We start from the raw sequence: 15,235 nt of genomic DNA on the forward strand, positions 1-15,235 counted from the left end.
TCTCCGGGTCAAACGCCACATCATCCTTCAAGTATCCCAGAAGTACTGCGGCTTCCGTCCTCGTGACTCCAAAGTACTTCCGGGTTGTTGTACCAATAATAGTCCCCAGGTTCTTGGTGAGCTCCCCCCAGCGGCACCCACGGCATCCAACAGGGCTGATGAAACGGACTCCATGTCCCATGATGCCCTGAGGGAATCCGGGGAACCATTTCCGTCCAGGGAAGCTGCCATCCAGCGTCCTGGGGGATGCAGTGCCCTGAAAAGGCTACTTTTACTCCTTTCCTCTGTTGAGGGACGTCCCGGCCAGACTGAAATGCCGGCCGTCCATCACAATGGCCTATTCTGAAATGCAGGTGGTATGGCTGCTGGAATGTCATGAAGGCAGCACAGAAAGCAAATTGTGAGGAAAAACGATGTAAGCACAAATAAAACATTCATCTCAGCCTGTGTGATCCGTGCCAACCCTGAGCGATATAAACGGATATCTTAAGTAGCCATTACACGTGGCGACCCGCAGCTTTGACTTCAGGCGCTCGTCATTTGCGAGGACAGCTTCAGTGACATTTTAAATTGAAATTTCAGTTGAGCTCCGTCTAGAGAGAACTTACAAACGCTGACTGTCCATTAGTAACTTTAAAGACGTGACGCCAAGGGGCTCCTGCGAAGTGGAGCCAACATCAGTAGGCATCCTGGGTTTGTCGATAGCGACATCCATAACGGGCCCCTGCTGCTGACATTTAAAATCCTGGTGTCCCAAAGATGATCATTCACATGCTGTCGCCTAGATGTTAAATGGGCCTCCCTACTGTCCCCCGCGCCAGCGAGATTTTAAATAACGCACACTGCTCATTTACCCCGACTGAGTTTTTTAAATGGGATGCCGTCGGTGGAAGATTGGATTGTATGCCTCTCACTGAGATGCTTAACACTCAGCTTTTCTTAAATACAACTCAGGGTGACATTGCAGTACTTAGTCTGATTTTTTTCTTTTATTTTATAGGTTTCAGAATAACAGCAAGTCACCAAATACAAAAGAACAGTACAACACTAGAGGGAAGAAGAGGGACATCCATCTGTCCGCTCTCTGGCCTGGCGAAGGCGAGGTCCTCCTCACACTTGGGTGCGCTTCACCATCTCCTCCTGCCACTGGAAACGCCCGACTTATTGACACCCCCCCCCCCTCCGTTTTAATAGCCCACATCATGAGAAGCCCCGCCCCCGGATTGCACCCTCTAGAAACAGATGGTGTAGTTCTAGATCAGGGGGTCCCCAACTCCGGGACCCCCTGAGCAACAAAAACAGGTCATTAATTAAGAAAAGGATTAGAATGAAAACCTGCAGCCGCTGTGACCCTTCAGGACCGGAGTTGGGGACCCCTGTTCTCGAGAGTTCCCTGTCAGTCAGGTGGCTCCACATTGTTTTATGCAGTCCCCCCCTTCAGTACTGCACCCAATGTGATTAATAAATGCTTTGGCCTGCTAGCTGCACCAATATTTGGGGTGTTTCACTGTTTTAAAGCTAATATTTTTCCCAAAAATAACACATAATATTTTGTCATTTGTTTGTTGCTATGCGTATACTGTATACTCAGTTATGGTTTTGTACTAAGTTGTAAAGCGACTGTCACATGTGTGTGCACATGACATGGTAGTTATCCTCCAAACCAGGGGATGGCGCTGTATGCTGATGCCTTTTCTCTTCCTCCCTCGGCAGAACAGACCAGCGACTGCCATTCCTCCTCGGACGACACTTCTATTATCTGCCATCCTGGACCCACATCTGTCCCTGCCCATATGATCAGCAGTGTGGCCCTCATTGAATCAGTTCTACATCAAACTCCCGTCTGAAAAAACGCCGACGCTTTCCTGGGTAAATGATTGCTCTTTTTTTGCATTTACATTATATGGGGTCACGAGCGTATCCCCAAACATTTTTACTTGTCTGCTTTTTGCTTGACACCACATGGCACAATATACATCATAAGTGGATGAACTGTACCATCTGGTGTCTAGTAAGTATGGGAGCACCAGGAGTGTGCCTCACCTCAGGTGGCATGATATAGTGTGCCAGCCCTGGCTGATGGCACTCATACTCTGAGGTTTTGTTTTTTCTTGGCCTATCGTCATCCCCACGTGCTGTGTTGCGTCTCTCAGGGCCTGCACTGCTGACGATGTGCTAATAAGGGCAGATCAGCTGTAGATTCCAGGTCTTCCAACGTCTGCAGCGAGTAGCGTCCATTGGATGCATTTCTCTAATGCCATGGGCTGTTTGAGTAATCCAGTCAAGGACATCTAAGGAAGAGCAGAGGGGACAGCAGGCAGTCTAGCCTGACACCAGTTGTTATCTGAAACTCTGCCAACAGGTTCTCTTCAGGGGTAACCCGACATGTAAAAACCCCCATAAAGTTCCTGAATAACGTCTACCACAATAATGGCATAGTGCATTCCACTTCGACTAACAAAATGCTCTAAAGGACACACCACCTGCACTTCAGAAGAAGTCATCCACCTGAAGCTAAGCCTGTTCAGGCCCGGCCAGTACTTGGATGGGAGAACAACCAGGAAAAGCTTGGGATGCTACTGGAAAAGAAGTTGGAGAGGCCAGCAGGGGGAGCTTACCTTGTGGTCTACATGTGGATTCCAGTGAGATGTAAAACCGAGGTCCTGGCTCTCTGTGGTCACTAAACATCCATGGGCATCCTTAGTAAAGAGAAGGGGGTATCCTGATATCCTGGACTCCATGGCCTAGTCATTCTGGCCCCCTAATCATCCCCTGTCTCTGATTGGCTAACTAATCTCTCACCCCTTCACCACCATACTGGCACAAAAATGGCTGCTGTCGCATCATCCCGGTGGATGCCACACATTGGTGGTGGTCATAAAAGATCCCTGGACATCTTTCAGAAAGAGTGTGGTGTCCCCCAATGGCCTCATCCATTCTGGAACCCTTATCAACCCCTAACTATCTCTCTTAACCCATTCACCACCCAATAGCTCATGTGTGTTGAGCGTACTGGCACAAGAATGGCGTCCGTCGCATCATCCAAGTGGATGCCACACATTGGTGGTGGTTGAATTGACTCCCCACTATAAGAACGTGAGAGGTTGGACAAACGAGAGGAGACCATTCACTCCATGAAGCTCGTTTGTTTAGCTAATCAGGTGGATGCTAAACATTAGCGGTGGTTGAAGTGGCTCCACACTCTCTATGTTACGCGCTATATAAATGTCAGTCAGTCATTGTCCTAACTACAGGGTCACGGGGGTCTGCTGGAGCCAATCCCAGCCAGCACAGGACACAAGGCAGGAACAAATCTCGGGCAGGGCGCCAGCCCACCGCAGGGCACACACACACACCAAGCACACACTAGGGACAATTTAGGATTGCCAATGCACCTAACTTGCATGTCTTTGGACTGTGGGAGGAAACCCACGCAGACACGTGGAGAACACGCAGACTCCACACAGGGAGGACCCGGGAAGCGAACCACAGGTCTCCTAACTGTGGGGCAGCAGCGTTACCCACTGCGCCACCGTAAATGTAAAGAATTATTATTATTCTTCTGTGGACCGTAGCTTCTTAAATTATGGGTTGTGGGTTGCACCAAATCCCTAATTACCATTGTATTCAATGGGAAAGGGTCGCGTACGGTTTGTGAAGTGTCTTGCAGTGTGTGGCACTGCGGGCAGTTTAAGCAATCGAGGGGGTCCTGTCCCACCCAGGATGACTTTCAGCAGCCATTCCACAGGGAATGAGTATTGACTGCCGATCTGACGGTCATCACTAGGAAGGGCAAGATTGGGCCACGAGAGGAAACCAGTTTAACAAACTTTGCTATGGACGACGGTTCAAGAGTGACCCCAAGTGTGAGCTCTCTGAGCACCTGCTCGCTCTTCATGCAGTTGCTGCCCATGGAGTCTTTTCACCCTTTGCAGTGGGACGCTCGACTTGGGATGGACAACGGTGTGATGAGCTCTCCAACTTATCGCCTCGTCTCCCAGAGCAGCGAGTCGGCAGCACTAACCGCTCCATTTACCCGTTTATATCTGACGTCCTTCTGTTTGTCATTTTCTTTTCAAGTCCAAACTCAATTATTTCCTTTTCTCTGACCGAAGTGTTTTTCATGTGCTCTGGAGACTTACGCTGCGATTCATTTCTTTTTTTTTTTTGCTTTTGCTAGCTATTCTTCCAAGCAGGAAAAATAAATAATTTAGTGCCATTTTTCTGCAAATTAGATTGCCTTCAGAGATCACACATTTTTTGCTCTATCAAAGTTTAATATCTTTTGGAAAAAATTTCCTTCTGAAAATAGTACCATTTATTTCTTTCCAGTCTAAAAGCTCCACAGAAGTAAATAAGTGGAAAACGCAACTCTGCTGATTCATCCATAAGGAAAATTGTGCTGCCGTTGTCTCGCTGCCTTAAGACGGAGTGCCCGGTGTACATTTATGCCATTCATTTTCTTTCTATTCGGAGTTTGCACGTTCTCTCTGTGTTTGGTTGGCCACTGGGAGTTGGCCTCCCACATTCCAAATAATCAAGCATGCTGGGTTAACTGGCGACTTTAAATTCTGCCATCGTGGGGTGCCCAGCAATGGACTGGCATCCAATCCAGGGTTGCTGCTGCAATGGCTCCCTGGTGCAACTCTCCTGCACCAGTCTGAATTATTATTTTCTTGTAATGTTGTGTAACAGATGGACTGGCATCCCAGCTAAGAAGGACTACCTTCCCTTACCTAGTTGGGCGGCCATCATAATAAATTAAACAGAAGGGAAGAGCAACCACACTGGCATCCCAACAGCAGCGGATGGGAATCACATGCCCAGCCGAGATGCCAAAGGACAAAATGGATGGAGCAGCCCAACTGAGATAAAGTAACAGACTCTTTCCCGGTCGGAAGACCACATATATGGGACAATGGGAGAGTGCCTCTCACATGCAGGTTGTACAATGCATCCAGAAAGTATTCACAGCGCATCACTTTTTCCACATTTTGTTATGTTACAGCCTTATTCCAAAATGGATTAAATTCATTTTTTTTCCCTCAGAATTCTACACACAACACCCCATAATGACAACGTGAAAAAGATTACTTGAGGTTTTTGCAAATTTATTAAAAATAAAAAAACTGAGAAATCCCATGTACATAAGTATTCACAGCCTTTGCTCAATACTTTGTCGATGCACCTTTGGCAGCAATTCCAGCCTCAAGTCTTTCTGAATATGATGCCACAAGCTTGGCACACCTATCCTTGGCCAGTTTGGCCCATTCCTCTTTGCAGCACCTCTCAAGCTCCATCAGGTTGGATGGGAAGCGTTGGTGCACAGCCATTTTAAGATTTCTCCAGAGATGTTCAATCGGATTCAAGTCTGGGCTCTGGCTGGGCCACTCAAGGACATTCACAGAGTTGTCCTGAAGCCACTCCTTTGATATCTTGGCTGTGTGCTTAGGGTCGTTGTCCTGCTGAAAGATGAACCGTCACCCCAGTCTGAGGTCAAGAGCGCTCTGGAGCAGGTTTTCATCCAGGATGTCTCTGTACATTGCTGCAGTCATCTTTCCCTTTATCCTGACTAGTCTCCCAGTCCCTGCCGCTGAAAAACATCCCCACAGCATGATGCTGCCACCACCATGCTTCACTGTAGGGATGGTATTGGCCTGGTGATGAGCGGTGCCTGGTTTCCTCCAAACGTGACGCCTGGCATTCACACCAAAGAGTTCAATCTTTGTCTCATCAGACCAGAGAATTTTCTTTCTCATGGTCTGAGAGTCCTTCAGGTGCCTTTTGGCAAACTCCAGGCGGGCTGCCATGTGCCTTTTACTAAGGAGTGGCTTCTGTCTGGCCACTCTACCATACAGGCCTGATTGGTGGATTGCTGCAGAGATGGTTGTCCTTCTGGAAGGTTCTCCTCTCTCCACAGAGGACCTCTGGAGCTCTAACAGAGTGACCATCGGGTTCTTGGTCACCTCCCTGACTAAGGCCCTTCTCCCCCAATCGCTCAGTTTAGATGGCCGGCCAGCTCTAGAAAGAGTCCTGGTGGTTTCAAACTTCTTCCACTTATGGATGATGGGGGCCACTGTGCTCACTGAGACCTTCAAAGCAGCAGAAATTTTTCTGTAACCTTCCCCAGATTTGTGCCTCGAGACAATCCTGTCTGGGAGGTCTACAGACAATTCCTTTGACTTCATGCTTGGTTTGTGCTCTGACATGAACTGTCAACTGTGGGACCTTCTATAGACAGGTGTGTGCCTTTCCAAATCATGTCCAGTCAACTGAATTTACCACAGGTGGACTCCAATGAAGCTGCAGAAACATCTCAAGGATGATCAGGGGAAACAGGATGACACCTGAGCTCAATTTTGAGCTTCATGGCAAAGGGTGTGAATACTTATGGACATGTGCTTTCTCAATTTTTTTATTTTTATTAAATTTGCAAAAACCTCAAGTAATTTCACGTTGTCATTATGGGGTGTTGTGTGTAGAATTCTGAGGAAAAAAATGAATTTAATCCATTTTGGAATAAGGCTGTAACACAACAAAATGTGGAAAAAGTGATGCGCTGTGAATACTTTCCGGATGGACTGTACCTCCATACATTGGGTGGCAGCATCCCTTATGGCAAACCCTGGTGTGGAAACCTGCAAGGCACTATGGGAGTTGTGGTCCAATAAGCCTGCATTGTTGGGTGCCATGGGGAGCTGTCAAGAAGTAAAGCCTCAGTCTCTATCTGACCCAGAAGTGCTTTCTAGAGACAACCTGTTGGGACTTCAAGTACTTCTGAGTTGAGGCTTAAAAGGAAGCCCACCACTTCACCCGGGGAGTCGGATTCGGGAGAGGAGACGGACAACACTCAACTGGCAGGAGTGGAAGAGAGAAGGAGACAAAAGAAAAAGTATTATGCAGTGTGAAATGATGCCTGTTGAAGGTACACTGCTCAATAAATCCGTGCTTTGAACCCGGACCTGTGTGTGTGGACTTTGGGGGCTCAGTGTCTGGACTTGATAATTGTAACAAAACTGCTGGTGTCATCTTAACCAGGTTATTTAATTGGCAGCAGCTAATCAGGTGGTCCGGGTCACAGCAGTACTATAAGCAGGTTCCCATCACAACACGTGGGATTTCCTGGGACACAAACTCGGGTCTGCACCCCACAAGTATTGTAGAAAAGCAATCATCGTTGCCAGTCGGGCTAAAGGAGAACTCCGACAGCGCATTTACCTTACTTTCACCGCTACAATGTTCGTTTTCATTGTTATGCTGATAATATGCGGCTATACACATCCATGTGAAAAATTAAACACACCTCATCGCGCATGCGTGTTAGAGGATCACCTTCCAGGTTTATCATTGCTATTGTGATAACAGCCCAGAACTCCAGAGGGCGCTGTTGCTAACAATATCACCTCCTTTCATGAAAAGATACCTAACGAGGCCAATTGACCCCGCCTTTCCCGGCCAGGGTCCAATAAAAACCAACCATCCCCAGATGGAGGCGTCTGCTTTGGACGTGAGATTCATAAGACACCAAATCACAAACAATTGTGCAAAAATTCATCCTCGTGCCACTGGAAAACCCCATTTTCACCAATTACAGAAGAGTGCGTTTGGCCGGAGTGCTCACACCGGGATATTCCACTGGCCTTAACCTCTTTGCTTGTCAACGTCAAGGAGTTCCACAATTGAAATAAACTGGCCACATTCACGAGATGTCCCACCGGCTTCAACAGACCCCACTTGCTGCTGCTAAAACCCGAGCGGTGGCTTCATACGGTAAGTGGGGCTACTTTTACGTGAGCCATCATTTATCTCTGCAAGTCACTCCATTCTGGTGTTAACAGATGCTGAGGGGGGCACATCCGCCACAGTTTAAGAAAGAGAGATCCCTCTGTCCTTGAATCGTTGTGTTCCCTCGACCAAATAATCACGTCAAACCAAGCATAGAAAATGGAATGAATATTAGAGCCGATTTACAATCTTTAACTGACTAGACTAAGATTATCTCACACATCAAATACCTCCTGTTTCACAAAATTGAAACTGCATATTCGCAGAGCTGCAATGTGTGCTTTCTGCACGGGTAATTCTCACCAAATATTAGGCAACGCCGTCTTTCCACACCTAATTAACTTTGTGTGCTTACAACAGTTTACATTGCTGTCAATGGGAAACACTGCAGCTGGCGCCATAATCATAGGGTGGCACATTAGAAATTAGGGAGCGGAGCACAGAAATGAGCTCTCTGTACCAGGGCCACTAGGAATTATGTTACATCTCAAAGGCACTGAAAACGCAGGTTAACCTCCTGAAACGGTAGAGAGATGTTTAATAAAGTGGGACCTGCAGGGGGCTGCTGGGTCGAGGGGGGTCAAGGGCCAGAATCCAAAGAAGCAGCAAATAATTAATAATCATAAAAACAACACAAAATAATTAAATAACAAAACAATATTCACTACGAAATAACCAAATATAAAAAAACCTATCCTCTTTAATAAAACCCCTGTGTGCGTCCAGTGTGTGTGTGTGTGTGTGTGTCTTCTGGTGAAGTACCCATGTGCAGGGCACGGTGCGATGCTTCAAAGGCCGCCTGACGCGTCACAAAGAGGGCGGGGCCTATAAAATATCGCGCGGAAGATCCAATCGGATTTCGGTAAATGAGGTAAGACCTAAAACAGAAAACACGAAAAATCCAATCGGGTACTCGAGACGCGGAGACCAGCTTCCCCATTGTTGTGCAAGTGTTCACTCTGAGGATGTCAGATTTGCGATTAAGAAGCTTGGCCCAGTAAAGTAAAAGTAGATTTATTTTCGCGCACATTACATCAGTTGCTGGGGAGAATCTGCTGATTGCCCACTGTTGTGACAGAAAATTAAACGCATATTACAGACAGCAAAGCCAGAGAAAATTACAGGCATTTTACGGAAAAAATTTAATGCGGTAAAAGATCCCTTGCCATTTAATATAGACTGTTCCTACTAATGTTTATGGACTACTGTTCTAGCGCCCGTTATTGTAACGGGCTTAATGTCTAGTTATTAAATAATATTCAAAAGACACTGAAAAGATACACAAAGAGAAAAGTGTTGACAGACACAGACGTTTGGGAGGCGGACAATGGGCTCGACTACGCCGGATCGAGGTTCGGCCGTGCGCACTAACACCTTGTCTCCTTCCTCTACAGATCCATCCATCCATCCATTTTCCAACCCGCTGAATCCGAACACAGGGTCACGGGGGCTGCAGGAGCCAATCCCAGCCAACACAGGGCACAAGGCAGGGACCAATCCCGGGCAGGGTGCCAACCCACCGCAGGACACACACAAACACACCCACACACCAAGCACACACTAGGGCCAATTTAGAATTGCCAATCCACCTAACCTGCATGTCTTTGGAATGTGGGAGGAAACCCACGCAGACACGGGGAGAACATGCAAACTCCACGCAGGGAGGACCCGGGAATCGAACCCAGGTCCCCAGATCTCCCAACTGCGAGGCAGCAGCGCTACCCACTGCGCCACCGTGCCGCCCCCTCTACAGATCCTCAGAAGGAAAACTTGAATAAATTCACTTCCCGGACACGGTCCAAGAGACGTCCTATGCAGTCCCGCTCATCATCTCACTTCAGAATTTGTTGTTTTTGTTTTAAATAAAAGGTATGGCTTAAACATATTCGATAACGACAGTCTACAACTAATTATCACAAAGTTCCCAACTTGCTTCGAATTCTACCAGGCAAGAAGCCTGTCGGTGCAACCTGTTAAACACGTCTGCGGTGCTCCTCACATTTTAAATCTGCCATTCACTTCCTGTGTTTCAAGGTGGAGGATGAGGGGGGATAAGCCCGATTATGGAGCGAGTATCCCGCAGCAATGGTGCATTAAGGATTTGACATCAAAACTTGATGAAAATTCAAAAGATGAACACATGAAAGAACATTGGAGAGAGAACTTTTATTGACACCCCCCCCCCCGGAAAAAAAAAAAAAAAAATCAGATCAAGAAAATATACAGAAATGGAGGAAAGAAGCTACTGACTGTGAACCCAAGGGAAATCAACATTCAGGCTGGCATTACCTGGCAGGATCCCCTGCTTTTTGGTATTTTACTGACTTTATCACTTTCTGTCATTCTCTCTCACTACGTACGTCTCATTTTTGCTCTTTTCTTTTAAAGGCTCCTTTTCCTTCCTACAGCTGGTCGATGTATCACAGGCAACTGTGCCTTCATTAATGAATTTTCATTAAGTGTGAGCCGCATCTTCCTTTGAAGATAAGCCCCTACACTGAGGTCTTTCATAAAGCTGAATATCTGCCTTCATTTTGTCAAAGACCATAATAAGTTTCCCATATGGAATACACAGATACGCCACTCTCACATGACCAAGACAAGAGTGAACTTAAGACCCCGTCACATTACACCACTTTACCAGTGGGTTTCAGTCATAAACTACTTTTACAGTACGTCATCTCAGCCAGTCAGGGGGGCAGTCAAAGAGCTCAGCCTGTGACCACTCAAACTGAAGTCTCTCCCTCCAGGTATGTAAAGCTTGTAGAGACGTAGCCAAGAAGACTCCGCTGTGAATGCTGCCAAAGGGGCTTCTGCAAAGTACTGAATTAGGGGTCTAGTATGTCTCAGAGTGAGAAATTTCAGCCCAGATTTTTAATAAAGGGCAGCACGGTGGCGCAGTGGGTAGCGCTGCTGCCTTGCAGTAAGGAGACCAGGGTTCACTTCCCGGGTCCTCCCTGCATGGAGTTTGCATGTTCTCCCCGTGTCTGCGTGGGTTTTCTCCCACAGTCCAAAGACATGCATTGGCGATCCTAAATTGTCCCTAGTGTGTGCTTGGTGTGTATGCGTGTGTGTGCGTGTGTGTGCGCGCCCTGCGGTGGGCTGGTGCCCTGCCCAGGGTTTTTTTCCTGCCTTGTGATATGTGTTGGCTGGGATTGGCTCCAGCAGACCCTCGTGACCCTGTAGTTAGGATATAGTGGGTTGGATAATGGATGAATGGATTTTTAATAAATGTACAAACATGTGTTCATATGGAAAATGCATGGCAGGATATGACTGCTACACTCAAGTACTCCTTAATAATAAGACCAATAATACAAATAAATAATACATATATTAATAAGTAAATAATAATAGATTAAACTCTTGTATTTTGCATACTCACAACAGTAAACCTATCTTTGCCCATCGTTCTATATTTGTTAGAGAAATGGTTTTTAATAAGCCTTGCTTCAGATAGGTCTATTACAGAACAAAAATACTGTATATATATTATATATATATATATATATTATATATATGGGGTTAGGAAGGTGTTGCCTGTAAAGTTTTATTTATCATGAAGATGTAAAACTTTACGACTAACACCTTCCTAACCCCCACCTCATTACCCCCCCCCCACACCACACACACTCACCTACCCATCCCAAACCCCCCCCCCCCTCATTTTGATATATATATATATATATATATATATATATATATATATTGCCTTTGATTCTTGTATGTCCAATCATTACCCTCTGATGCCGGCTCCTGGCAGGAGCTGAAAGCTCAGGAATAAAAACTACTTTATGATACGTGATTCATTCTCTCCCTTTGTGGATCTCCAACTACAAGTATGTAAACCGTATCACAGACCTTCGCTTCAATATTTATTTATATATAAATAAATGCTGATGTGTGGAGGTGACATCTCTACATTTCATCTGATGATTTCAATAGCTTCTAGGACCCCGGGCTTTTTATAACACAGGCTTACACAGCTAGTTATAATATATATAAATATATTATTATAATAATAATAATATTATATATATATATATATATACACACACACACATACATACATATATAATTGTCACATGCACGTGCTTATGGAGCAACCTAAGGGTTTAAGTGAGTGTGATTTACTGCCAAGACACGAGGGGGCACTGTCTAATAATGCTCTCTCTTCTTCTTCTTCTTCTCCCTCTGCAGAAAGAACAATTGACCCCTTTCAAACTCTGATGTCACTTCTGGGGTCAACCCACCTGGACTTGCCTCTTCCTCCCAGAATTCCTCATAAAGGGAAACGACGCCATCTTAAGATAGACCAACCTGAGAATTGATGACATCATAACTTTGTGTAGTACCACGTGTTTTCTTTTACTCCTTTTGAGTACCTCGATATACAGGATTTGCCTTTGGGTGCCTCAGACCCTTTATCTTCTGCCTTTTGTCTTTTTACTATTATTTATATGTCTGATGATGTCTGATGGGCTAAGGGAAGTGAGCTGACTACAGTCATGAGAGGGCATCAACCATTCAGGTAAGGGTGCATGGCAGAGGCTTTGGAAGGCCATTACATGCACAACGGGGTGGCCGAAGTGGGGACCCCAGGCATTGAGGGACTCATGCACCTTTAATGCACTAAAGATCTGTTGGACTTTAAATCTTATGTGGGGGGCACAGTGGCATGGGACAGGTGAAGGGCCTGCCAGGTGCCACAGACAAAGTTTGCCAAGTAGAGAACACCTCTTCATGTGGATAAGCACAAAACACACCTTGTATGCCATGTCAATGTGAATGGCGATCTGAAAGTAAAGATTCAGGGGTCCTAGGAGGCAACTGATGACCAGTCATCTAAGAGAGAGAAATAAGCCAACACTGGCATTTAACTATATATATATATATATTACGGCCAAAACCTGAAGTTCTGCCAGATCCCAAATTGAGCGGCCATTTCTCATTTTGGCAGAGAGGTGTGGCCAAAGTCCGAATTACTAGAAATGACCAGTGTATATGCTACTTTGGCCGGTCATTTCGCGAAGTGGCGAGAACTCCCTGGCCAAAATTCGATGTGTTAATGTAAGACTGTCCGCTCAAGGTGCGAAGAGGCTTAAAAATTCAGATGCACTTTCAGAAGTGAGTTTTCCATTCTGCACGAGAAACTGCTCACACTGCAATCTGTAGGCACAGAAGAAAAAATCACTACGAACCGTCGCGTCTTCCCAATCACTGACTGGCGGCCAAGGCTACACTCGATGCAATTGCACTACTAAGCGCGCAACAAATCGTTGCTAATGCCTTTTTTCTTCCGACTTTGGCTGATCGCCCCATGCTATTTTACAAACTGGCTGGCCAAATCCCAAAATCAAGGAAAAGATCGGACATTGGCTGGTCAATTTACAGCGACATTGGCTATTTCCTGATTTGGCCAGATACTTCCCACTTTGGCCGATTTTGGGTTTTGGTTGTAACATATACACGCACTAGCTGGCCCCTAGAGCTCTGCCCGTGTAGTAGTGAAACAGGACAAACATTAAAAAATCAATAAACAAATGGGTATCGCTAGCTAAGCACCAGATGTTGATGAAAGAGAAGGGTTACACAATTTCAGAACTCTAGCATGACACTATGCACAGACTTATAGGATAGCCAGATAAAGTTATTCCTCTACACTGCATTCCCTCCCTTTGGATTTGGCCTCCCCAGCCACCCCATTCTGACCGCAGACCACAAGCTCTTACCTTTTCTTCTTCTTCTCGGAGATCTGGCATCGTACTGATGCACAGCGTCACTGCCGTAATGGCCACAAAGATGATGGAGAGGCATGCAAAAATTTTCCCAGGGATCCCTGAATGCGGATTCTCCACCATGTCCCTGAGTCTCCTCCTGCAGCCGCTCATGTGCACCTCATCCTGAAAGGCAACGGGTGGCTCCTCCACAACCGGGAAGGTGTCTTCTTCTAGCCGCCGAGCCTCCGCGTACTCGTCCTCCCTCTGGCGCAACTTGCGAAGGCAACACCACTCCAGGTTCTCCTCCTCAACGCCCCAGTAGAGCAGCTCCTCCCGAAAGGAGAGCGCGCACATCTCTCGGAGAAGTCTAAGCTTCCCCGCTGCAAGGAAGGTCATGATGGTTCTGAAGGCACTAGGGTTGCGGTCAAAAAAAAACTCATTGCAGCTGACGTCGTAGTCATCACAAACGTCCATTATCTCCTCATAATTGTTGCACGTTTTTAACTTCCCGAGCCTGGTCAGTGGAAACTCATCCAGGGTAGTCCAAGGAATCCTGTACTTAATCCCGCCAACGTTGATTATGACACATGTGGTCCTGTTGTCGCTTAAGTTTGATATATGATAGCAATCCTCCCTTGGACGGACGGCTTTGGCCTTTTTGTAGAAGATGCCCTTTTTGGTGCGAATCTCATGCGGGTTCTCCAGATGGTTGAAAGAGAAGGTGGCGGCGGTGGTGGTGGTGGTGGTGAAGGGGCGCTCTGTGCTGCTCGTTAGGAGGGCCATTTCCTGATACATTTGGGCTACCGTTTTCTTTCCTGCTGTCACGCCTTCTGGAAATGTGCTGAGTGCTGAATTCATCGGGAGATGTTCATTCGAAATGAAAGAGAGAAAGAAAAAAGTGTTATCTGTAAGAGAACAGAAAACACCAATAAGGAGACTGCTCAACGTGATAAGAGACGTTAAGACTCTAGAGCACCTTTCACAAAGCCATCCATGGTATGAAACACTGAACATCCATAGAAAGAAGACAACATGAAGGTGGGACTATTGCCAAGATGTCTGATGGGCTAAGGGAAGTGAGTGGACTACAGTCAGAGATGCCCCTTCAGTCTCAGCTTTCAAATCCCAGCCAAAGACTCACGACTTCAGTTTAGCACACCCTGACTAGAGCTGCTGATTAACTGCACAGTCTGCATCTCTGTTGTTAGTCATTAGCATTAAAACATAAGTAATATGGCAGTTATAATCTGTTACTAACCCTCCCCTATTCCGTTTCTCTTCTCGGTACTCAAATGTGGTACTTTGGTGCCACGACCCACCTGCCAAGTTGTTTTGCCTGCCTAAGGTAAAGTCATCGCTGATGGAGGAGCACAGGAATCGTCAGGTAGAGGGGTCCTTTCATCAGATTAGTCAAACACCTGGAGCACTTCCGGGTGGGTTATAAAAGGAGCCAGCAGCCACCACTCCGAGAGCTGGAGTCGCTGTGGAAGAGGGCGGAGCTTGCGAGAGAGGAGTGGAGGAGGCGGCAGAAGAAAAGAGAGTGGTAAAAGGACTGAGTCGTGCGAGTTTATTGTGATCGTGTTGTGCTGTATAACAAGAATAAACGTGTGTGCTTTTGGACTTGAGTCTGTGTGTCGGTCTGGGTCAGGCTGGTCTTCTACAGTATGTGTGTAGAGAGAGAGAGAGACAGCGCCCTCCCACGGTGCAGTGACAGGTGGGTTGGTGTGATC

The 15,235-nt window shown here is 46.5% G+C and overlaps 1 protein-coding gene across 8 annotated transcripts in view; it reads right to left on the reverse strand.

The window, feature by feature from the left end:
• The window catches only part of kcng2 (potassium voltage-gated channel, subfamily G, member 2), a 154,759-nt gene that overhangs the window by 83,879 nt on the left and 55,645 nt on the right, over positions 1-15,235 (reverse strand). For 4 of the 8 annotated variants that reach the window (XM_028817192.2, XM_051935711.1, XM_028817194.2 and 1 more), the window contains exon 2: positions 13,518-14,353. In XM_028817192.2, the coding sequence (XP_028673025.1) occupies positions 13,518-14,300 (783 nt within the window). In that variant the 5' untranslated portion in view covers positions 14,301-14,353. Of the gene's footprint in view, positions 1-13,517; positions 14,411-15,235 lie in introns of all 8 variants that reach the window. The other 4 variants (XM_028817189.2, XM_028817191.2, XM_051935709.1 and 1 more) reach the window with 1 other exon arrangement.

This window comes from Erpetoichthys calabaricus, chromosome 13 (genome assembly GCF_900747795.2).
Source record: "Erpetoichthys calabaricus chromosome 13, fErpCal1.3, whole genome shotgun sequence".
NCBI classification, from domain to species: domain Eukaryota; kingdom Metazoa; phylum Chordata; class Cladistia; order Polypteriformes; family Polypteridae; genus Erpetoichthys; species Erpetoichthys calabaricus.